The 27,172-nt window shown below is 35.7% G+C and overlaps 1 protein-coding gene across 1 annotated transcript in view; it reads right to left on the reverse strand.

Moving 5' to 3' along the window:
* LOC114025755 (endoplasmic reticulum resident protein 44) overlaps window positions 1-27,172 on the reverse strand; it is a 119,039-nt gene that overhangs the window by 69,880 nt on the left and 21,987 nt on the right. The window contains exons 2-3 of the mRNA XM_027839246.1: window positions 4,569-4,641; window positions 977-1,016 (exon numbers count right to left, since the gene is read on the reverse strand). Coding sequence (XP_027695047.1) covers window positions 977-1,016; window positions 4,569-4,641 — 113 coding nt within the window. The remainder of the gene's footprint in view (window positions 1-976; window positions 1,017-4,568; window positions 4,642-27,172) is intronic.

Genomic DNA, 27,172 nt, shown 5'->3' on the forward strand with positions numbered 1-27,172 from the left:
GTTAAGTAACTTTCCCAGGGTTACACAGCTATTAAGTGTCTGAGATCTGATTTGAACTCAGGTCTTCCTCACGCCAGGCCTAGCACTCTATCCACTAAGCCACCTGGCTGCCTCATTCAGAAATTAAGGCAATATAAAAACCAAAGGCATCAATAAAAGTTTAAAACAAAGGAGGGGGAATACTAGATGATCATTAGCCCTACTATACTGTTAAGTTCTGTTCTATTTCTCCAGGACCATGGGAGCTGGTCTGAGAACGTGCCTGCTTCTGCCACATATCTTGCAAACAAGTCACCCAATTTCTCTGACCATCAGTTTCTTCATCTTTAAAATGGAAGTGTCTGTACTTCTTAGCTAACTGTGAAGTTGTGAGAAAAATAATTTATAAACTCTAAGGCACACTACGGAAATAATAGTTAGGATTTTCCTTTCCCTTTTTGCCATCTATACCATAAAAACTAAATCATGCAAAGATTAAGGATAAAGAACTCAGGGAAGATATTTTGTCCCATAATGAAGCTGTTAAGAGTAACTAAAGCTTTCCTTGTGCTATATCTTTTAGACATCTGAGCACAAGAGGGTAATCCCTCCAATATATTTCCTCCTATTCTCCTCTATTTTTCTTATTTCTTCCTCCTCTTTCTCATCACTCCTTTTCTTTATCCTCCCCCTCACCTCTCTTTCTCTCTTTAGCTGGCCAAAAGGAACCAGAATATATTTTCTGTTCTCTACTATATTTATCAAATGGAGTTTTGTGCTACCTATTAACTGAAAAAGTGGAGAAAATATTTTTCTCCCTCCTAAAATAAACAATTCACTAAACTGTTTTTATTGGTATGTGCTCCCTTGCCCTTTTCTTACATCTAAATGGCCATAAATATGGGAGAAAAAAGATTTCCCAATCCTTCCTACCAGAAAAAATTCAATTATGAAACATAAAAATATTAATATTCAAGAAAACAAAACTGTTACTTACCAGTCAGCATAAAAATTAACTAAAGCAACATCTGCATTGTCTGAAATTTAAAAAAAAATCATACTTAAGTTACTTATATCCATATTTTTCCTGTTACTATCATCTGAATTTTATTCAGAAACCCGCATGCAATCAGTCAGGGCTAACTTATACAGTTATTGAAGTCCCCCTTTGTTTCACAGTCTTCTAATATACATTCTCTCTAGATGGTTTCATTGTTCTTGGCACTACAAAGGATCAGGGGAAGGAGAAGGATCAATTTAAGATAAATCAATTTAGCTACAGGTATCAGCTTTCATAAGAGCTAGGGGAGAAATAAAACTAAGCGCTGTAAATGAGATTTGTGTATAAGCTCCATTAGCAGGGAAAATTAAGATTGGCTACATAGGCACAAAGCTACTTCAAAATTCTAAAAGATGGTCCATTTGATCACAACAATTTTTCTACAACTAACAATACCATATAGCAAGTACAGTCCAATTCTCAACATTTGTGCATTTAACTTTTGTGACTTCAAGCATTCACATGACTTTATTAGTAACCTCATTTTCTTTCTTTTTTTTTTTTTTTTGGCTAGGCAATGGTGTTAAGTGACTTGCCCAGGGTCACACAGCTAGTGAGTGTTTTGTGTCTGGGGTCGCATTTGGACTCAGGTCCTCCTGAGTCCAAGGCCAGTGTTCCATCCACTGTGCCACCTCGCTGCCCCCTAGTAACCTCATTTTCACTTTTACATTGGCAAACGTGCACACTCACAGCTATACAAAGTAGAGAAAAAAAATAGAGGCACAATATGCGTAAGTTTGTGGAGCAGCGGGCATCCTAGTAGCTGTTTCATTGTTCATGTTCACCCTATTGTTGGAAAGAGCTCCCCATGTATTTATTACATATTTCCATTGTTTGTTTTTAAAACTCAAGTTTTGTTGTTACAATTATGCCTCCAAAGCAGAATGGAAGTCATTTGGGCTCTAACATGATGGTGAGACTTTCCAACAGCAGTGACTAAAGTCCTTGGTTTTCAGAGGGCAGCCAAGGTAGAGAGGTTTATAGCAATATAGTACAGGCCTAATTCATTTTATTGCACTTCACTTTATCGTGCTTCTCAGAGATTCTATTTTTTACAAACTGAAGATCTGTGACAACCCCACGTTGAGCAAGTTCATTGGCATCATTTTCCCAACAGCCTATGTGCTGACATCCTGTCTCTGTGTCACATTTTGGTAATTCTCACAGTATTTCAAACTTCTTCATTATTATTATGTCTATTATGGTGATCTATGATCAGTGATCTTTAACGTTACTACTGAAATTGTTTTGGGGCACCACAGACCATACCCACATAAGACGATGAATTTAATCGATAAATGCTATGTGTGTTCTGACAGCTCCACTGACTGGTTGTTCCCCTGTCTCTCTCCCTCTCCTCCGGCCTCCCTATTCCCTGACACACAATAATATTGATATTATGCCAATTAATAGCCCTACAATGACCTCTAAGTGTTCAAGTGAAAGGAAGAGTCAATCAATGTGGCAAACTTCATTGCTGTCTTTTATTAAGAAATTGCCACAGCCATCCCAACCTTCAGCAACCACCACCCTGATCAGTCAGCAGCCATCAATCAACATCAGAGCAAGAACCTCTACCTGCAAAAAGATTATGACTTGCCAAAGGCTCAGGTGATAGTTAGCATTTTTTAGCAATAAAGGATGTTTTAATTAGGGTACGTACATTGCTTTTTTTTCTATAGATAATACTACTGCACACTTAATACACTACAGTATAGGGTAAACATAACTTTTATGTGCACTGAGAAATCAAAAAATTTGTGTGACTCGCTTTATCGTGATATTCACTTTATTGCAGTAGTCTGAAACCTAACCTACAATATCTCCAAGGTAGTCTGTGTAGAGCACAACGCCCTCACACTACCATCTGATAGTGGAAGTTAAGAAGTTTAAAAATGTTTTCGTTTTAAGAATTTTATTTGCTAGTCAGTATTTAAGGGAGTGTAGATTTCATGTATTATGAAAAATGAATATTATCTGAAATCAATATTTTTTAAATTGAGATATTGACACAAAAGTTCACAGAATTCCACGGAATTACTAGAGAGGAAAAAAAATGTTTTTTGCATGTTGCCAATTTTATTTTGTCTACTTTATGGGTTATTTCACAGTTACTGTGTTAGGGAAAGTGTATATTATCAGAACTAATATTTTGTTATAAAGAACTATATGCAGAAAAGTATATTTTCAGCAGTCTCTAGCAAAATACTAGCAAAAAGTGTTCGACGGTCATGGGAATCTAACACCCATAGTTTCAATGTATCAATATTCACATTTTTTACTTTTGCACTGTTTTCTAGGAACATTGTCCTCACAAAAATTGAGGATTAACTGTATTTTCTTTGGTCCCTATTCACTTATCAATAACTCTCTATAACAAAATAATTATGATTTTTGCATATCACCACAGGAAGGAATGAGGAGAAAGTCAAATTCCATATAATACTTTTGCCTTGCCGTCAAGTTGCAAAAAGCCACTTAAATTCCACACTACCCATCAAAACAAACCGGGAAAATAGCTCAGGCCTTAGACAAAAAGTGATACAGATGTAATACCTCCCCCATCAACTTACTAGATTTGAATCACTTCTTTTGACTCCCTAATTAACTACAGAGAGGTCTTTCAGAGTAGGACTTCGATTTCGACAAAATATATTACAACAATATATTTGCATGTCCCCTAACATTCATTATAAAATGCTGTTTATTTTAACCCATATCACTTTAATTTTTGCAGTATTACTCCAATGAGTGGATATTGATACATTACTTAACAGTAACAATCACTAAAGAAAAACTTAAGCAAACTCTAAAAACACAAAGTTTTTAAATTTTTCAACAAATCACATGTTTTACCTCAAAATTATAATCACCATCCACAAAGTAACTTTCCTATTACTATTTCAAAAATGGAAAACCATCTCCATACCCATCCCCAAACTCTTTAACAGAGGCTACAATCACATTACTTGTAAATATAACCACAAAACACTATCTGCTTGGAATGTAACTAAGCAGCAATTTTCAACCAATAAGGCATCAAAAAAAGTACATTTTTTCATAAATGAGGTAGTTGACAACTAATCAAATTATCAGTGATTTTGTTTAAAGAGCAACCTTTGGAGTATGATTTCAGATCATTAAGTACACAGCTCCAAATACTATAATGTCCATGTCTACTGTATTATATATACATAGTGAGAACTGAATTTGTAAGTCAGCCTGAAACTGATATTAAGAATTGTAATACAAACTGAGCTATAATAAGACGATGAATTATCACAAAAACATAAAGTTGTTTAATATATTCAATAGAGTAAGGAAGTTGCAATATATTTCTAGAAAGATTAAACAATCCTTGAAATCAGAAGTATTTTCTGGTTTCCCTTCAATTACTAACGAAATTAAATTAGTCAAAATACTGATTTCCCAAGTATTCCAATTAGTCAGAGTTTTACAGTAATTTCACACAGGCAATTCTTTATGGAATAGTAATTATAAAAAGAAAATTAAGTTTCCAAGTACTTACTTAAAATTTCATCTATATTTCCACTATCAAGACTTGCTATTTCAGCTGTTATTGGAGTAAAAATCCAAGTTATCTGAAAATATAAAAAGTATAAAATTAACAACCAATGTTTCAACATGAGATAAATGAAGTAAATGTGGAAAACACTTAGAAATTTTACAACTAATGCTGATTCCATGTGAAAAAGATACAAATAACCAGTAATTAATGAATGTTTCCTAAAAAAATTCAGACCTGAAGTTTCATTCAGAAGGCAAAGTACAGATATTTGTTATAACGAGATAATTTCTTTGCTTTCCTTTTTATTTATTTTTATTTTATTTTTTAAAAAAGATTGGGTCTCATCTCCAAAAGTCTCATGATGGAAAAGGCTATCTACATCCAGAGAAAGAACTATGGACTTGGAATGCAGATCGAAGCATACTATTTGCTCTTTTTTCTCTTCTGTTTTGTTTTGTTTCTTATTTCTTGTAGTTCCTCCTATTGATTCTAATTCTTCTTTACAACATGACTAATGTGAAAACATGTTTAATACGAACGTAGATGTAGAGTCTATGTCAGATTGCCCGGCATCTTAGGAAGGGAAGTAGGGAGGAAGAGGCAGAAAATTTAAAACTAAAAAGCTTACAGCAGTGAATGTTGCAAACTAAAAATAAATAAATTTAAAAGAAAAATAGATTGGGTCTCCTTATCTCAACCAAGCTGGAATTGTGGGAGCTAATCACGGGCCAGATCTCATTCTGATCAGCACAGGGGCTTTCTGACAAGGGCTGGTTCACCTCTCCTTAGGCAACCTAGGGTCCCCCCAACAAGGGTTCATCATATAGACTGGATGTGGATACTTAATTGCGTTAGCCAAATATAGCTCAGAACCCACAAGCTCAAGAGAACTGTCAGCTTCAACCCCATCCCTCCCAGGAGCAGGGATTACAAGTGTTCAACAACACACCTACAGACTGTTTTTATACTATCAAATAAATATAATCACAAGTTCTGTAAGCAGTTAGGAAAATTGACAATGATTTACCTGCTCAAAGGAGCTAGCCTTTTCAAGATATTCACTGCCAATTCCATAGTTTATCACAATCCCAATATCTGCTATATTGGAAATACTATTTATTTAACTACACCAAATTTCTTTATGACTAATGTCCAAGGAAATACAGGCTCTTTGTTAATTAAAGAAAACAATGCTTATTAACATTTTTCAAGTCTGAATGAATTTAAAGTGAAAATTATCCTGAATTGCAAGTAAAGTTATTTTAACACTATTTTAACTTAGAGCCAATCTTTTTCAAAAGGTGGACTCAAAGTCCCTGCCAAGTCCTTACCATACAACTGGATCAATAAAGTGGAGAAGGTGAAAAGAAACTGAGATGAAAGGAAGAAAAAATATTAAACATAGTAACTGAAATGCTCACAAACTGCTCAAGGGTTACAATGTCTATAAAGACATATGAAATCATGGGCGAGTTATATGTAAGATATTCACAAAGGACTGTGTCCATCTTATTCATAACCTTCGGCAAAGTCCTGTGTACTGGTTCAATTCATAACTGTGTGCCTACAGATGGGCAAGCCTCAACTGAGCCTCAGTTTCCTTATCTGTAAAATGGAAGTGATAATACTTGATCCACCTATTTCACTGGTTTGTTGGAAGGAAGGTGCTTTGCAAACCCTAACCTGTTACATAAAAATATGAATTATTACTATGAAGATATGACTGCTAAGTAAATGGTCTAGTAACATGGCTGCTTTTCTGAATGGTAAAACAGAAAAAACACAGATTTTAGAATTAGAGGGCCTAGGTTCAAATACTCAAATGCCAGTCTCTAATATTTATTATCTATGTGATGTCAGACAAGTCACAACTATTCTGGGCCTCAGTTTCCTCATATGTATAATAATGGAGTCACATTTCCTGTAAGGTTATCTTCCAGCTCTAGTTCTATTATTCTATGTAACTGTGTTTTCCAAAAGATAAAATATGTAATCTGAAATCTTGGAATATATGAATACTAATTTTTATTGCTTATAATATTTTGAGATGTAAATGGCACAACTAAACCTCCATTGGTAATTAATATCTGAACTCCTTATATCCCACTTTAATAAACCAATAACACATTTATATAAGAATATTTATTCTCCTTATAGAAAGAGATAATTGGTTCCAGATCATTGCTAAACCCAAGTCTATAAGTACAAAATTTTTACCAGGAAAATTGTTCAAGAATAGTTCAAATACAGAATATTCAAATAAAATTATGAAGTGATGAGTCTATAATTAATGTCATCATTTAAACAATCAAAGCATCATTATCAAAAAATCATATGAAAACTTCAAAATCAGATTTTTAAAACTGAAAATACATCTATGGTAGAGAAGATACATTTATGGTATAGTAGATAAAGAGAGCTGACCATGGCTTCAGGAAGACCTGGGTGCAGGTTCTGTCTCTGACACACACTGGTTCTGTGACCAGTGACTGAGCCCTTTAGTGCCTATACAACTCTCTAAGACAGGGGTTCCCAATCCTTTTGGTCCCTACACCCCTTGGCTTTCCATTAACCCTTTCATACCCTCTATTCAATATGAAAGGAAATAAATTGCACAGTTTAATTATACATAGCAGAGTTTTTTTATATAGAAAACTCTATTTGGTATATAGCATTTTTAGCATGTTATAAAGTTGTTTGATGTTTAGTTCACAAATAAATTAGTGAGAAATTTTTGTTTCCATTTTCTTTCAACCAATAGTTTCATTCTCAACATAGTATTTGAAAGACACCTATGTATCATGTTCACCCATGGATACTTTATTTAATTTAGGCATTTATGGATTGTTAAAAAATTTGAAAGATACAATTGAAGGAATAATTCCTACCAACCAAAACTGAATGAGATTGGTATAAAAAATCCATTTTATTTTCTGTATTCATATTTCATATGAGTGATAACAGTAAAAAATGAACTAATTGACCTCTACAGTAACCAGACATTCCAAATTGATTTCTAATAAATGAAATTATAACATTTTTGGTGTACCCTTGCAACTCCTTAAATAATTTTATTGACTTATAATTTGAACTCAGGTCTTCTTGATTCCAGGCCCTACACTTTATCCACTGAGCCACGTAGCTGCACTATCAATGATTTTAAGTATTTTATTTGGATCTTAAAGACACTTGGTCAAAAGTATTTTTTTAAAAACAAAAATAAACTCTTCACAGTTTTTATAGATGTTAAAGGTAAATCATTGAATGAGGAGCATGCCTTCTACATACAGTTGCACTGAAGACACTGTAAGATACAAGCACAGTGAATTGTTTAAGAGTTTAGTATAGGGGGCAGCTAGGTGGCACAGTAGATAGAGCACTGGCCCTGGATTCAGGAGGACCTGAGTTCAAATCCGTCCTCAGACATATAACACTTACTAGCTGTGTCACCCTGGGCAAGTCGCTTAACCCCATTGCCTAACCAAAAACAAAACTAAACAAAACAAAAAAGAGTTTAGTATGGAAAGAGCACTGGACTAGGAATCAAACAATTAAAATCTATCTTTTTAGTCTACCATTTACAAGGTAAGTTTAACATGGAAAAGCTGAGATTCAGATATGTTAAGTGACTTATCCAAGGTCATGTGACTAGAAAGTGGCAGATTGTGTTAGTCCTCAAACCAATAGTCCACTACACTATAGAAAGGTCACATCTGAATGTTCCAGCTTATTTCCCTACCAATATTCTCACAGAAGGATCAATGCTTAATTGTGAATAAAAACTTCTATGGAGATCTAATTCAATTCAACAGATAAATCATCCAGCACTTAACTATGTTCAAGGTTCCATGCTGAAAAATTTGACAACAACAATGACACAGTTCTTATTTACAAAAGGAGTTCACAATTTTGGGGAGGTGGGGAAATGGTAGTATTTGGACCACAAAACCAAAACACATAAATAACTACAGCACAAGGTAGATCATAGTGGCTGTCAATAATACATTTTGCAACATCTCTGAAAAATGTTCCTTTCTCTCCTCTGATATTTTCACCATTTTGATGCAGACTTTCATCATGTCCAAACCATGCTAGACTACTGCAACAGCTTGCTGGTGGGGCAGCCTGGCTCCAGTCTCCCCTGACTCCAAACCATCCTCCATTCAGCCATCAAAGTGATTTTCCCAAAGCAAAGGTCCAACCATGTGACCCCACTACTCAATACGCTCCAGTGGCTCCCTATTGCCTCAAAGATCAAATACAAAATCCTGTTTGGCATTCAAAGTCCTTCACAACCTAGCCCCCTCCTACCTTTTCAGTCGTCTTACACTTTGCCCCTCACTACGTATTCTTTGATTCAGTGACACTGGTATTCTTGCTGTCTGACAAAAAAGATTCTCCATCTTGGGCACTGTGCATTTTCTCTGGCTTTCCCCTGAGCCTGGAATGCTCTCCCTCCTCATCTTCACCTACTGCCTTCCCAAGCTTCCTTTAAGTACCAACTAAAATTCCATTTCCTACAGAAAGCCTTTCCCAACCCCTCTTAATTCTAGTGTCCTCCCTCTCTTATTTACTTACTATTCTTCTTGTAATATAGCTTGTTTGTTAGCTTGTTGTCTTCCCCATTAGGTTTCGAGATCCTTGAGGACAGGGACTGTCTTTCCACTCTTTTTGTATCCTGAGTTCTCAGCACACACACACATATATATACATATAAAATCTCTCTATAATTTCTCTCTATAAATTCTCTCAAAATTTCCTCTCTACAAAATCAAAAGTTTGGGCTAAAAGATCTTTGTTGTTTTTCTAACTTCCTATGGTTCTAATGTTTAAGAACAAGAAAAGATGTAACACTGGAAGAGACCCCACCAAGCCATCTAGTCTATCCCTCTCATTTTTTAGATAACGAAACTGAGGCCCAGAAGATTTAACAAAGAACCTAAGGTTTTAAAAGTGAGATATGAACCAACTGACTCAATTGGTACTCTTTCCATTATGTCACACAGTTGAAAAGCTAAGACTCTTCCTACTATCTCTTATATATACAGAAAGCACTCTATGTCAATGTTAAACATTGATTCTTACCATCGCTTAAAAAACAGAGTAAAAGAAAAACATAGTTTACAGTTTCAGTACAATTTTAATTGAAAAGTACTTTAATTTGGAATCACATATAGCCAATTGTATATAGATGTATATGTATATCTGTAATGGCAGCACTGGAGAGTGGATAATCAAAACCAGCAGCAAATAAAAATATGTGTGTTTTACTTGAAATACATTATTTAGGCGGTGGGGTGGATATCAGATTTATCTTCCAAATTATGACACAGGTAATCCGTTCAAAACTATGCATTCCCTGACCTGCTTAATATAAATGAGAAGAGGAATGGAAAACAGTAAAGCTAATAGGAGAAAAGCTGACCCAGAATTTCAAATTTAATGTAGATTAATCAGTCAATAAATATTTATTAAGCCCTACTATGAGAGAGATACTATGTTAATCGCTGAGGATACAAAGAGGCAAAACACAATTCCTGACCTGAAGGAGCTTACACTTGTTAAGCAGATAACTCTGTACAGAGATCATCAATAGTTGAATTTACTAGTAAAAAGACAGGGTGGAACAATCATATGTAATTTCATTATTTTAAATTTGTTATTTAAAATTTTAAAAGACCATCAAATATAACAGCTATTGTATTCAGAGAGATAAAAATATCCATTACTATAATCAACTGTCAAGCTATTACCCAGTGCTTTGCCTTATTTAGAAAAGCCATTACTCAAAAAATGCCCACATTTTTACTACTTTAAGAGTTAAGACCTATGGTAGAGGCATTCACTGACATAATCTGGAATTGGGGACAGGAGAGATTGGGATATAAGGGAAAAACAGAATAAAACACATTTGACCTGTTACAGAAAAATGAATGTTTCCAAACATAAGAGCAAAAAAGTTGATACAAAAGTTTTTGCCTTTTTTATGTGGTAAAGTAAATCAAAATACTAAATGGCACCTAAAAACTGTGGGAGTAGTATTCTAATAATACAAAGAATCAATGAGTTAACAAAAATACTTTGATACTACTTCACAGAGGTGTGAAAACAAGTATTGTGCAAACATTAAAACACTACAAATTTGAGTTTCTATTACTACTAGGACTACTTTGGTGGATCTGTGATTGCATACAAGTACTCCCACCAATTCACACAGAAACACTACGATGCATTTAGAGGCTTTCAAATTCCCACCTGATTTACAAGTGCCTTGCTCACACAAAGATACAAGGTCTTTCTTGATTCCTTCCAGCTGATAGTTCTCCTCCTCACACAAAAGTTCTTATTTTGTACATGCTTCTTTATGTATGTTATCTTCCCTGACAGAATGTAAATTCCTTGAGAATACAGACTGTTACTGTCTTGGCATCCTTAATACTTAGTAAATCTCTTGGCACAGAATAAACATTTTTAAAAGGCTTGTATGTGTATCTATATGTATACACATATAGGTACATATACACATGTGTGTATATACAACGTGTAAATATGTATACATGTAAATAAAATTAGGTACTAACATATCATTCAAGCATTTCTCTGAGAATCTGAATATACTGAATTTAGGGATTGTAGTCATCTAGTCCAACCTCTCATATAATTCTGAAACTCCTTCTAAAAACATCCTGACAGATGGTCATACAATTTTACTAGAATATACCAAACAAATATTTATTAAGCATATACTATGTGGCCAGGTACTGGAGATTCAAAGACAAAAATGAAACAATCCCTACCCTCAAGGATTTTACACTCTAGCAGAGGAGACAACATGTACATATATACAAGTATATATAAAATAAACACAAGGTAATTTGGAAAGGAAGGCACCAAAGACTTCATAAAGAAGAGGGCACTTGAATTGAGCCATGAATAAAACTAGGGCTCCTAAGAGGCAAGAGTATAGAGCGCATTCCAAGCATAGGGGAAAGCCAGTGCAAAGATATAAAGATGGGAGATGGAATCTTGTGTTTGAAGACCATCCAGATGGACAGTTTGGCTGAAAGTTAGTGAGAAGGGAGGTCATGTATAATAATGCTGAAGCAGAAGGCTGAAGGCAGGTTCTGAAAGGATTTAAACACCTAATAGGGGAGTTTATATTTGATACTAGAGGAAAAGGGAGCCACTGGAGTTTCTTAAGCAGAAGGAATAACCTATAAATATTTATTAATCCCTACTATATGCCAGCCACTGGAGATATAAAGACAAAAATGAAAGAATTCCTGTTCTCAAGGAGAATACATTCAATTGGGGGAAATGATATATTAACATATAAGTAGATTTAAAAAGCTACATATTACACACATACACTCCCATCAATGTAACTGGGGAGGTAATGGGAAGGACCACTAGCATCTGGGCAGATTAGGAAAGGACAAAGGGGCAAGGGATTTGGAAATCTAGGATAATGTGTAACTGAACTGGTTAACTATAAAGTCAATGTTGGTAAGAAGGAAAATGAAGCCAGAGCAAGAGTGAGGGCTTAGGAAGGCAGAGAAATCTCTGAGAAGAACAGATTTAGGAGGAACAAGGAATTAGGAGGGTCAGAATGATAGGATATAGGAGGTTATTACAGACAGAGAAATTTAAAAGTTCTTGATTATGGAGTGGAATACTTAATAGTGATAATAAGATCAATAATTTAACTGTCTCTATAAGGTAGACTAGAAATATAGGTCATGGGAGAGGAGAAAGCTGATGAAACGGAAAAGCAGGTATTTGAAGGAATCATCCCAACACAGACTGAGTCTGAAGGATCCTCCGAGGCCATTGAGTCCAGCTCCCTCATTTTACACTTGAAGAAACTGGAATCCAAAAAAGGCTAAGTGATTTGCCCAAGGGTCACATAGGTAGTAAGTGGGAAAGTCATGAATTAAGCCCAGGTCTTCTGACACCAAATCCACAGCACTTTTCACTGAATATGAATCTAATCCCACATTTTACAGATGAGGTAACTGACTTGCCCAGGGCACATGGCTAGTAAGTATCTAAGGTGGGATTTGAATTCAGTTCTTCCTAACTCCAAGAATGCTCTACGCACAGCACCATACCGACTCTCAACATCAAACTGTATACTGAAGTACCATAGTGTAAGCTAAGCGAAGGGATAGGGTGCAGAGGATGATTGTGAGTCATAGAGAATGACCTAGGGGACAACAGATAACTGTCATCAAGACCCAGACAGGATAATATAGTATGGATAGCATGATCCTTAAAGGAAGAGAAGATGCCAAGTGATAGAGAGAGAATATAGAAGTGGCAATGGAGAGCAAGGAATGTACCTACTCCTCCTTCTGAACCAGTGTGAATTTAAATGAAAAAGACTGAAGGGACCTTAATATTCGTATCTGTCAATCTCTTACTCAATGTAGGAATCCTCTCTAAAGCATCCTGACAGATGATCATACAACCCATACTTGAAAATAACCAGTGAAAGGGAGAACACTCACAGCTGCCCAATTCTGGACAGCTATAATAGTTAGAAACATCTTTTTATTGGACTGAAATCTACCTCCTTACAACTTCTGCCCAAAGATTTGAGCTCAGCCCTATGAGGCTACAAAGATAATTCGAATCCCTCCTTCCATCTGACAATATTTGAAAATTGATTTTAAGAAAAACAAAACAAAATTAAATCCATTGTTGCTGTTATTTCTATCTCTTGCATTTGACCCCTCATTTCTATACCAACTTCCATCACTTTGGCTCAGGCCTCGTTTATTAACTGTTTAACCTGATTTTTATAATAGCAACCTGCCAAAATAGCTTCATTTTATAAAATTTTCTTAATCGTACCCTTCAAATCCCCATTTCAGCTAGAAATCATCCTTCCTTTTTCTCATCTCTCATATCACCATTTGAACCTCTTTTACATATTTATCATAGTCTAACATAGTTATTTGTTTACACATCCAACTGACTGCAAGCTTTTTGAGGATAGAATTATGTTCTTTTTCATTTTTTTTTATCCTCAGTACCTAGAATATAATGGGTACTTAATAAATATTTGCTGAATTTAATCTAATGGTTTTAGATCCAAACCCCCCTCCTCCCTTGACCATTCTGGTTGCCTTGGTTTTAGGAGGTAACTTTTTTTTTTTTCTAAATTTGAATGAAATATAGTATTTCTTGTCCAGAGATTATTTTCAAATTGGTTAAATGAGTCAAATGGCAAAACAACTTGGGTCTTTTAGGACAAAAATATAATAAAAACATGTGTATAAGAGACTATCAAACATTGAAACAATTACATAATATCTAAGCCTATGGATACATTTGATGAGCTTTGTCATAAATGTTTTATTAGGATATGCTAACAAATGTGGGTTTGGATAAAAAAACAGAATACTCTCAGTAAGAACAATTTTTTTAAGTCAAACACTTTACAAGATTTTAAAAAGCTGTCTGTTTTTAAACCAAGTGAATTATTTTATATTTTGTACATTGTGTATATTCAGAATTTAAGTAATAGAGAAGAATGAGTTTAAATACCAGGAAGCTTTTACATTAATATTCAGTGAGCCTTTAAAAAAAATTTGTATCTCTAACCTAATTTGAAAATTATATAGATGTTAATTTTAAAAAAAAACTATTCTGCTATCTGTTTAAAAATAGCATCAATGGGTATTTCTACATTTAAAATATTTGCATGAAATAGTTTTCACTTCTATAAACTGTCTGGAGGATGTATGCAATCTCTTCTTCCTTGTGGCATTACTTTTTCTAATTAGCATTAGATCTGCTGGGCATGCTATATTAATAGCTTAGTTTATTCTTGTTAAATCTTTCATTTACCTTCCTTTCTGTTGGGAGATGCTAAAAGCCCTTTACAAACTGAGTCTCTCCTGTAGCAGGAAATTAGTGTTGCACCAGGCAAATAGCTCTCTCCCATTTCTAATCCAGATTGACATGTTGGAGCTACCACCTGAAGCCCTAACCCCACAGGATCCAATGGCTGACTTTGTTCCCTAGGTACATTTTTCTCTCTGCACTGTTAGTCTTCTGCTGCTCTTAGATTTGCATTAAGCTGGCAGGCAACAGGAAACACAAGGGTTTGCAGCCTGCTACAGGAGGATAGAAGATGTGAACAGTCCCCAGAGAAAGCAAAGCTGAGGCTGACAGGAGTTGTAAGAACCCCTGAAGTTTGACTTAAGAACCATCTAATAGGGAACATCTCACTGGATATTCCCAGAAGGCTTATAATGAACTAGAAAGTTCAAAGACTGGAAAAAAAATAGTATATGAAATAATAGGAAAGTAAAAATGATCCAATTCATTCACTGAGAGAAACAAATTTAACCCTTAATCATCTTGGTGACATTTTATAAAAGTAAAAAACTTTAACAAACATCAGTTTAGCTTTACTGGTTTTTACATATGCTGCCACAAGAATTCTTCATCAATTCAAGTGACACTTTTTAAATTCAAAATATCATGCAGATATGGTCAGTAGTTTATTGTCTGCTTCTAAAAGAAGGGGTATCTTATTATCAAACATCTATCTAGCAGAATTTCACACTGATTTACATACTTTAGAGATGTATGAAAATCCATTTTCTCACAAGCATAAGAGTTTGGGGAATAACCTGTGTCTCCTAAACCACCAGACTTTCCATCCCAATCCCCACAGCCATCATTGAGGGGAGAAATTATTATGAATAAAGGGTCCACCTTCCTCATCACCACCAGCAACAACTGTTGAACAATTGCCACCAACAGACAGATAAGCAGTAGCAGTATCCCCTAGACCACGAGTCCTTCCAGACTAGCCCTCACGACCTCATCTGAGGAAGCAACTTCCATGGAGAAGGGGCCAGCCCTTCCTACCAACCACCAATCAACTGTGATTCACAGAGCAGGCAAACCAGCCTACCCCAAGGAACAAGCCACCCTGAGGGAGAAACAATAGGCAGCATGGGCCAGGCAAGTCAAATCACCACCACTATGACCATCATCTCCCTGCAGACCCTGAAGGAGACAGTCCAGGACCTTGAAGCCAAGAATCACCCTAACAATAATGCATCCAGCCCAGTGCCTTGTGGAGATACATCTTGGAAACTGCTCCTGAAGGTGCTATAGCTACATCTATTGAAAACCCCGAAAACAATGTTCTTGTCACCAAAGTCTTTGGCATTGTAAACTAGTTTAGCTCAAGAAAATCATATGGGGGAAGCTAGGTGGTGCAGTGGATACAGCACCGGCCCTGCGTTCAAATCCAGTCTCAGACCAGACACTTGACACCTACTAGCTGTGTGACCCTGGGCAAGTCACTTAACCCTAATTGCCTTGCAAAAAAAAAAAAAGATATGATTTTATCAATGGAAATAATATTAGAGGCATTACCATCTGCTTAGCTAATGCACCCTAAGGACCATGGAGACTTTCCATCTGACTTGCAGCTGAAACCTTCTATAGTATTGTCTCCCTCATTAAACTGTGAGCCCCTTGACAGCTGGGACTGTCTTAGTTTACTATTTGTATCTCCAGTACTTAAAATAATGCATTGCACATAGTAAGAGCTTAATATATGCTGTGTTCATTAATTCAATAGAAACTATTATCTGGGAGTTCTTGAGATATATAGTTTTCTCAATCCCAAAATTTCAATCCCATCACAATGCCAATGAAACAGACTAAGAAAAGAATTAAATAATAAAACAATATTTTCTTGGTTTAATATTGACCACTTGCCTAATTATTTCTCATCTGTGCCTACTTACACAGAGCACGCACACAACATTTGTTGATTTATGGCTTTTCACTAAGTCTCCCACCTTATCTAACATCCCACTTCCACTGATGAGAGATTGAATCTATTGCTTCACAGAGAACATTAACCAAAAAGAAAAGGTTGAATTTTTGCTAGAAAACAAGACAAGATCTTCCCCACTACTCAAATGGTTTAAATTAAAATCATGGATGCTCTTCAATTCACATATCCAATCAGTCTGGAAAGAAAAAAATTACCCATTATTGCTGCCAAAACACTATTATTCTGCTATTAAGCTGTGATCAAGGAAAGTCAAATCTACAACACAGTGTTAAAGTTTGTGTTTGGCATTAAGATGGGTGAGGCAAGACCCTTCTTCAAATCTAGAGGTAGCTGGTGGCATAAACACCTTCCTGGAGTCAGGAAGACCTAAATACAAATCTGAACTCAGATACTTACTAGCTGTGTGACCCTGGGCAAATCACTTAACCATTGCCTGTCTCAGTTTCCTTAATTGTAAAATGAAGATAATAACAGCACCTACCTCCCAGAGTTGAGAGGATCAAATGAGATAATAATTGTAAAAAATCAGCAGAGTGGCTGGCACTCTGTAATAATAAACACTATATAAAAAGTAATATATATACACATACATATATACACATATATATACACAACAGTTATACATATATGATAGCAATATATGTAACAGTAATATATAATATTAAGTGCTATATAAATTTTAGCTATTATTACTCAAAAAACATTTCCCTCCTTATTGGAGAGGGTAGACGGCTAGAGGGTGGACACAGAAGACATCCTCCCAGATACTCAATTTAAGGAAGGGGCCCAGAACAGCCATCTCATCATTTGTCACCCAACTGCAGGTCTTCATCATTCCCCTATGCCAGGTACCCTTCCACTCTATCCACCCCACCCTGACCCACCCCCATCTTTTCAGCTTTTCATGTGCAGTCTTCTTCCTTGACTAGATTATGAGCTCCTTGAGGGCAGGGGCTGTGTTCTGCGTTTCTTTGTATCCTCAGCATGTAGCACAGTACCTAGCACATTGTATCTGCTTAATAAATTATTAACTGACTGACTAGAAGATGTTAGGAATAAAAATACAGAAATGAAATAGCCCCTTGACTTTACCAGGGGAATACAATATATATATACTTCTAAGTGATCTAACTTTTAACAAGAGGTTTTATTGTGTAACTCATACTAATAACATCGTTGTTAGTCTAACCATGAAACTTCTATTGCTGCGTTATCATGAGTATTATACAGACAGGAGACTTGTCCATACAGGTATCCCCAGTATCATACCTGATGTATATTTGTGCAGATGTAGAGACAAAGTAATTTGAAGAAAGATTCTATCAGCAACTCATAGAATCTAAAAAGGTATTCAAATTGTGCTTTGAAGAAAATGAGGCATTCCATGCAACACAGATGATGGAAGTAGTGTATTACAGACACGAAGAAACTGTGTACAAGGGACAGCTGAGCAGGCAAGTTTGGAACATAGGATGAAGGAAAGTGAGATGAAATAAAACTAGAAAGGTAGGTGGGTACCAGGCATATAGCCCAAAGAGGTTAAAGACAGAGGGAAAGAAACCATACATACAAAAATACTAATAGTAAAAGAAATTTCTGTTGTAGCAGAGAAATGGATACAAAGTGAATGTCTCTCAGGGAATCTCTGAATGAATTGTGGTATATGGATGTAATGAAATATTGCATTATAAGAAATTATGAAAAAGATGAATTAAGAGAAATTTGAGAAGATCTATATGAATTGATGCATAGTGAAATGAGCAGAATCAGAACAATGTATACAGTGACCACAATAAACTAAAGGTAAAGAACTCTAAAAGACTACAGAATTCTAACTGATATTACCAATAACTTCAAGAGACTGATGATGAAGCATGCCATCCCACCTCTTGGCAGATGAATAACCAAGAATAAATATAAAATTAACAGATTTATGGGGGTAGGGGAAGTCCTATGAAGGCTAATGCTCGGGAAAAGTTTTGGTTTGCAAAACATGCTAAGAGCAACCAAAATGGCCTATAAATTATGTTGGAAGCAAGATGGAAGATGAGACAGAATAATGCTTATGGAAGATGATTCATTAAACAGACTGACAAAGTCAGAAGTATTCAACTCCAATTTTACTTCATTTCAAACAGAATGATCTTCAAAACTGGATAGGATAGAAAAATCATAGAGAAAATGAAGTACAAGATAAGCAAGTAGAGAGTTTAGTGCCTTATTAATTGCTTGAAAGGGAATTTATTCCTAACCCTAAGCAAATCAAATTGTAGGACAATGAACACACAAGCAGAAGTGATTTCACGTCTACTGATGGTAATATCTGTGAAACCATGGAGAACATGTTCTTATTTTCAAAGTAGGAGGAAAAATTATTTTAGAAATCTAGATTCTAGGAATCACATATTAGAAAGTTTGAAACTGATCCTCAGAAAAATTATAAAGTATTATTAAATAAACAATTTATAAATAACAGAAGAGAAAGCAGCAATCTTGAGGACTTGACCTAGGTCTACTAAGTATGTCATGACAGACCAAGGTTATTATTCTGATGGCTAAAATAATTCAGGAAATACTCACTGTTTAACTATAATGTTTATGGCACTGTGCAACACAGTGTCAGGGCAGATGACTCCCAATTGATCCAAGTGGTATAAACAACCATGTTGCTCTTCCCACCTGGCTGCCCTCCAGGGGTCTAGATCTGTCACGCTTGATCATTATAGGGATTCCCAAAGCTTTGTCCTGAACCTTCTTTTCTCCCTCTGTGGTATTTCTCCTGGTGATCTCATCAGCTCCCATGATTTCAATTATCATCTCTATGCAAACAATTGTCAGATCCACTTGTCCAACTCTAACCTCTCTTTCTACCTTCGGTCTCCAATCTCCACCTGCCTATTAAACATCTAAAATTGTATGTTTTTTATTTCTTTTAAAAATGGTAAAGAGAAATCAATAAAAATCATTATTCCATTCACCATCAATTAAAAGAAAAATATTATAAAGGCAGAGTCAACAATGAATTTGGTAAAGAAAAAAGGACTCAGTTAGTTGGAATTTAATGTATTACTGTACAGAGTAGTGGACGTAGGTAAACCATGTTACAGTAAATACACTTAAGAACCTGAAATATCTTCATGGACTTTCGGTAGGTACAGTTATTGTGGTGCTAGGGAAGTGACTGGCTTGTCTTGTATAAATTAGACCCTCAGCCCAACAGTGTTTTTCTGATTTTGGAAGAATGGGGAAAGAAAAGGAAAGCACATAGTTAGCACATATAAATGTATGGGCAGAATAATAGGTCCATCCTGGGATGGGCAGCTGTTCCTACCGAGTTAGGATTGTGATACAGGTTTGTTGTTTGTTTGTTTTCAATAGATGGAAAAGATCCAGGAGAAAAGACCCTGAGTGCAGCCAACACAATAAAGACAGGTGGTGGGAAGAAGATTCACCAGTTTAGGACTAGGAAGCGGCAGGATTGGAGCCACATTGTCCCAAGCATTTAGGTAATGCTGAAGCCATAGAATGAGCCAAGTAAGAGGGTCTGGGCAACTATAAAAATTAAGCAGATTTAGTAGACTTGTGAACCATCCAATGCAGCATTAGGTTGGTTATTTTCTTAAGCACTCTGAGTATGCTTTCACTTGTCAAACAAACACAAATTTTTTGTTCTTCCCTAATGAATAAATTTTTTTGACATTAAAAATGGCTGCTATCCCTTGAGAACACAGGGAAGGTAGTTCTTGGGGTCCAGACAAAAACAAAGTGAAGCCAGTTAGGGAAGGCAGGAGACTAAATATCTGGGGGATGCAGCCAACTGTTAAGCTTCAGACAGTTCAGGAAAGGGAGCCAGAACTTAAAAGAGCCCAGGTCAAAACAGCTTCACTACAGTTCCTCTTTTCAGGACAGACATATTCTTTATTTACAGCCATAGGGAAAGTGGGGGCAGGTTCCCAAAACAAATCTCTTTCACATATTTTTTAACACTTATTAGTAAATGAAATTATTTAAGAAGTTGCAATTAACAGTTACTTTTTTTTTTAGCAGTCCACAAATGCCTAAGTTAAATAAAGTATCCAAGGGTGGGCATAGATAGGAACCAAACAAATTATATCAAGACTATAAAAAATTTGGAATATTTTAACATATAATTTAGTTTTTACATCTTCAAATTACACCGTCAAGTACTACCAGCCTTTTGGAAAAGCAGGGTCTGAGTATCATTACTACTACCAAAGATTTATTTCAAGCAAGCAGTTTTTTAATCCTATTTTTGAAACTTCTACATCACATTCATTTCTTGCTCCCTTTCCTACCAGAGGCAAATGTTGCACACTTGATAGAGTGCTGGGCCTGAAGTCAAAAAGTCCTGATTTCAAATTTGGCTTCGGGTACTTACTAGCTGTGTGGTCCTGGACAAGTCATTAAAACCTCTGTTTGCCTCAGTCTCCTCAACTGCAATATGGGGACAATAATAGCACTTACCTTATATTTGTAAAAGCACTTAGCACAGTGCCCGGCACGTAGAAGATGTTATATAAATGTTTATTCCCTTCTCCTTCCCCTACCACTTGAGCCATCCCTTGTAACAAAGATTAAAAGGGTAAAAAAAAGCAGTTCAACAAAACTCTACTGTATCTACTGTGTATAAGAGTATATGCAGCAGTATTCCATACCCTGAAAAGAACAGAGAGAGATTAATTTTCTCTACTATTCTCTGAGATGAAGCTTGGCCATTCTAGTTATGAGTCAAATTAAATTCTGTTTTGTTTTTTTTGTTCTTCCCATTTACCTTGTTGTGCCTACCTTTTCCCTGATTCCAACTAGTTCACTCTGAATCAATTCATTTTTTCCCACATATTTCTGAATTCTTTATGCTTACAGTTCTTAAGTACAGTGACATTCCAGTATATTCATAATAATAACTAATGTTTACATACCTTTAAGTTTTGCAAAGTACTTCGCACATATTATATAATTAGATCCTCAAAGCAATTCTTTGAGGTACGTGTTATTATTAAGTGACTTACCCAGAATCATACAACTACGTCTAAAGCTCAGGATTCAAATGCAAGTCTTCCTAACTCCAAATCTAGCAGTCTATCCTGTATACCACCTAGATGCCTCACTATAGTCATGTACTTTAATTTGTTTGTTACTACATAAGGTACTGCTATGAATATTTCAACAAATATTTCTAAAGTGCTTATTATGGGCAATGAATGCTCTGTGCTGGGTGCTAAGAGGAGGCACTCACAAGTGAAAAGAGCAACCTGAAATGTACTCACTTTTCATCTCTGCCTATTATAATCTTTTACTTTCTGTTCAGTTCAGCTAAGTTGTTATTTCCTACAACAATTTATCTGGATCTGTCTTTTGCCTTTATCATGCCCTACCCTGTATTACTTAGCTATATACATGGCATAACATTCAATTCAACAAACATGAATTAAGTACCTATTATAAGCAAGGCACTGGAATATAAAAATGAAACAGTTCCTACCCTCAAGGAGCTAACATTCTACTATGCGGAAACAACAAACAACAGAATAAATAATTACAAAATAATACAAAGTGATTTCAAGAGGTTTTAAGGTCACTCAGGAAACCTAAGGATCAGGAATTACTCAGTAGAACTAGATGGGGGGGGGATCAGAGCTCACCCTCGTAAGTCACACAGGAAATGGTACTCAGATGTCTTCAATTCAAGCACCTTCAGTTGAAAACTGTTCATGGTTAAAATTAAGTAGATTTTAGCTTTTAAAAACAGTACATAGAACATAAGTTTATCTAATTTTGGTTACTCAAGGTCATCATTATGAACAAAGAACTTAAGAGCTAGAGGGGGATTCAGTTTCTTCATCTGTAAAATGAAGGGGGGCTGAATTAAATTACCTCTAAAATCTCTTCCAACTCAAGTTATGATCCCATGATCTTAAGAGAGTCCAGCAGTGGGGAACCTGTAGCCTTCTAGGTCCCTTGCGTGCAGCCATTTGACTGAGTCCAAGTTTTCAGAACAAATCCTTTTATTAGGGGGATTTGTTCTGTAATGTTGGGATTCAAAAGGGATCCTAGCCCATCTCTGATTCTAGTCCAATCCCTTCACTTTACATTTTAGAAAACTGAGGTCCAGAGAGGTTCCCAACAGTCACACAGGTAGTAAGTAGGAGAACGGGGGTTTGAACTCCAGGACTTTGATTCTATGCTTGACACTATGCCATTTCCCACCCACTAATTACTATAATTAATTTAGGGATGACCATAGGAGCAATTCAGATATATAGGGCTATTTGACTCTACCCTAAATAACCAAGAATCCTGAGCCTTTTTTCAACAGTTTTTCTCTCGAGTCCGCGATGGCAGTTATAACTGCTGCCAATGTACTTGCTTCTAACAGTCTCTTTCTTCTCTTCTAATGTGCTGCTTCTAATGTGTTATGGGTTTGGAATTTAAATAAGGAAGTGTTGTAGAGTAAATATGTAGAATGAGGGAGGGCATAAGAGTAAATTACATAAGCTTTAGTACATGTACTTTGCAAAAACTATTTTGTATGGATGAAGTAAGAAGAACCAAGACAATAATATATACAGTAACAATGTAAAGGAAAGGCTTTTAAGAACTCTGATCAGTCATGATTCCAGAAAACTAAAGAAAAAACATGCTACTACCCATCTCCTGACAAAGGTGATATTCTCAAGATGCAGAATGAAATATACATTTTTGGACATAGTCTAGGAATTTGTTCTGCTTGACTATGATCATTTGTTACCCTGGAGAGGGGGGGGGGGTGAAAGGCAGAGAAAATGTATGCCTGTTAACACTGAAAATAAAATTTAAAATTCAGTTTGAATGCTCAGAGGCCTTTTGAGGGGAGACCTACCTGAAATCTGGTTATACTTCCACGAAATGAGATTTCTGAATAGCCCAGTTCTAGATAAACTGTGTCACTACAGATATTCAAAAAGATTCTTTTTAAGTAAATGAAAGAGGAAGAAAACTGACTTCTGCTTCTAAGTACTTAACTGGGTCCTCCTTATCTCAGGGAGTGAAGTATTATAAGATTCCCCAAGCCAAGATTCTTTAAAGCTCTCAGATACTTCCAATTCAAAAATGGAAAAAGACATAAAGGCAAACAAGTCAATTTATACAATTTAGTTTTACAGCCATATAGCTTGCTTCAGACATATACAAATACACAATTCATAAATACTGGATCTGGGGCTAAAATCTAATTCTTCTTCCATATGACAATCCTTCAAATATATAATCTACATAGCAAGACTGCTATGTAGATTAGGGCTAAGGAGAAAACATTCAAGAAATTTGCTTAGTGATATGCTTTTAAAGAAAAATTCAGAGAAAAGGAAAGACCATTTCTGACTTCAGAAGTGCAATGCTTGCTCTACATAGATGCATGTAAGTCTCAGAGATTCTACCTTCTCATCTCTTTTCTTAACTCCTGGGACAACCACCCTAAGTTCAGGCCCTCACAATATTTCCCCTGAACTATAACAAAGTCCTTCTTACTGATCTCTCTCAAGTTTCTGTTCCTCTCCAATCTACCATGAACACAATTTCCAAAGTTTTACTCCTAAAGTACAAGTATGATTACCTATCTCCAGTTCAAAAAGCTCCAGTGGCTCCCTATCGACACTGCTACTTCCTACTCCTCTGTTTAGTTTTTAAAGCCCTCTATGGATCTATTTTTAAACTATGTTTCTGGGTTTATTACACATTACTCTCCTTTAGACATTCTATGATCCAGATGAGTTGCTTACACATGTCATCACAAGTTGTCATGACTATTTGTCCCTTACAATTATTATGGCCATCACTGAGATTTCATGAGTAGAATTTTACATTTTTGTGAGTTCAATTGCTTTGAACAAATCATTTATCACTGTATCAATTCTTCTTCTTCTTCTTCTTTTTTTTTTTTTTTGCTTTTTGGTGAGGCAATCAGGGTTAAGTGACTTGCCCAGGGTCACACAGCTAGTAAGTGTCAAGTGTCTGAAGCCAGATTTGAACTCAGATCCTGACTCTAAGGCTGGAGCTCTATCCACTGCACCACTTAGCTGCCCTTGCATCAATTCTTCTTATCTACATGTTCTTTCCAAAGTTACCAACAATCTTTTAATGCCAAATTCAAAGGCCTTTTCTCATTGCTCATCTTTTTTAACTTCAGCAGAATCTGATACTGTTAACCGCTCCCTCTACCTCTTTGGGTTATCATGATGCTTTTCTCTCTTGGTTTTCTTCCTACCTGTCTGACTGCTCCTTCTCAGTCCCTTTGTTGAATCACCATCTTTATCCCTCTCCCTGACTCTAAGTATCCTCCAAAGGCTGTCTCCTGGGCTCACTTCTCTGCACACTCTTGCTGACCTCATCAGCTCCTATGGGTTCAATTATCATCACTATGCAGATGACTCTCAAATCTACATATCCAGCTTCAGTCTCTCTCCTGAGCTCCAGACTCAAATAACCAACTACTGACTAGAGATTTAAACTGGATCTCACATAAGCATTTCAAATTCAAATTCAATATGTCTAAAATAGAATTCTCATTAGCATTCTCCTCAAATTTACCCTTGTCCTGAATTTCCCTTGTATTCTTGCTTCCTCACCAACCCTCATCTCACATAATCTATTGACTGCCAAGTCTTGTCAATTCTACTTTCACAACACCTCTTATATCTATCTCCTTCTCTCTTCTCACACCACAACTAACCTAGTGCAGGCCCTTATCACTTCTCATATGGACTATGTAGTAGCCTCCTACTGGTTCCTCTTGCCTAAAACCTTCCTATTCCATTCCATCCTTCACAAAGCTGCCAAAGTGGTATCACCCACCTATCTTCTGCCTCTCTCAATTTCCCAAACTATAAAATGGAGATAATAATAGCACTTACCTCTCAGGGTTGTTTTGAGAATAAAGCAAAAAATATGTAAACCACTTTGCAAACCTTAAAGCACTACATAAACACTAGTTCTCATAAAGCATAAATCTGATTATGTCATTCTCCCACTCAATTATCATCAATAGTTTCCTAGTACCTCTAGGGCCAAATATAAACTCCACTCTGTGGCATTTAAGGCATTTTGCAACCTGGCTCTCCTACTTTTCCAGTAGTATACATTAACTTTTCCAGTAGTATACATTACTCCCATTCACACACTCTACCTCACAACCAAACTGACTTTTCTTACTGTTCTTCAACTCCAAGCTTTTGCAAAGGTTGTCCTCCACATCTACAATGTTCTCTAACATCACCTCTACTTCTTAGAATTCCTGGCTTCTTTCAAAGCTTATCTCAAATGCCACCTCCTAGAATAAGGGTTCCTGACTTTTTTGTGTGTCATGACTCCTTTGGTGAAGCCTATGGGCCCCTTCTTAGAGTAATGCACAAAATAAGATACATAGGATTAGAGAAGAAACCAATTATACTGAAATGCAGTTATCAATTTTTTTTTTAAATTGCAGACCCCAAATTAAGAACTCCTGGTCTAAATGAGCTAAAGAGTATCACAAGACTCAAGAACTGGAAGAGGTCATTTATTTAGTCAACCCCTACTCAATGTACTATCTTCTCAAAAATTTCCTTGATGTTCTTTCTATGATTTTACATGCTTTTCCATCTCTGCTTCTTGGCCTCTACCTAAACAAACACTGTCCAGAGAAGAGGATCCACAAGGGTCCACTATAAAAAACATTGCTATAAACCCTTAGGATAACCTAGTGAAATCATTAGTATGGTAATGCTGCATGGTGTGAAGTAGTATGTCAGAGATGACAAAATAAATATTTAATAACTTAGTTGCAGTCAGAATAAAAGTTTTGAAAAATATTGTACATGAAGTAAGGGGGTTTTAATATTACCATATTAAAGTTGACATACACTTAAAACTGTATGCAAATTTATATTTTATATACATTTCTCTTTTCTGTTCTTTATAATTTGGAAGGTTCCTGCTTATCAATATTTCTTAAGTTCATAATATAAAAAAATTAAAAATAGAATATTAAAAAGTCTAAATAATGAGAAAATGGCATAGTTTATATGGCATGCAGAATCCATATAGGTTAATATTTCAGTATTTCCACTAGAACACCAGTCTAGTAAGTTTATAAGTTCACAAATATAAAAGGAGACTTGAAGTTAGAATTCTTAGTGTAAAAAAAAAAAAAAAAGGAAAAGCTAACTGTAATCTTATAAATCCTGTCCTTTGGGAAACTGTTCATAGTTGGGAAAAGATACTGTTTTAGAGTAAAGAAGCTAGGGAATAGCTGACATTTATCTAGTGCTTTACAGATCACTTTCAGGTTTACAAACTACTTTATATACATCATATTGTTTGAGGTAAATTTAGTCTCTGAAGAACTGAAATTGAGTATCATGTAAATAGCAATGGAGAAGGCCATAATAGGCATGAGCAGGCCACAACACAACAAAAGCAAGGAATTACAAAGCTAGATAAGGGATTTAATCAAAGAAATACACTGATCAAAAAAGACAAGCTGGTCACTTTGCAAAGGAGAGAGATATCCAATGGAGTCTGTGTGTGCTATTAGTATTCTCAGATGTCAACAGAAAGACCTTTAGTAGGTTGAACAGATCCTCTCTGATGAATTTATGGGAGGACAAAAAATAGTCATATGGAAAGTATATATATATGTATACACACACACACACACACACACACACATTAGTATATTTATACTAGCAATACAATGTTCCAACATAACTCCAAAGAATTTACGATATGAAATGCA

This window comes from Vombatus ursinus, unplaced genomic scaffold, assembly GCF_900497805.2.
Source record: "Vombatus ursinus unplaced genomic scaffold, bare-nosed wombat genome assembly UNPS02014832.1, whole genome shotgun sequence".
Taxonomy (NCBI): domain Eukaryota; kingdom Metazoa; phylum Chordata; class Mammalia; order Diprotodontia; family Vombatidae; genus Vombatus; species Vombatus ursinus.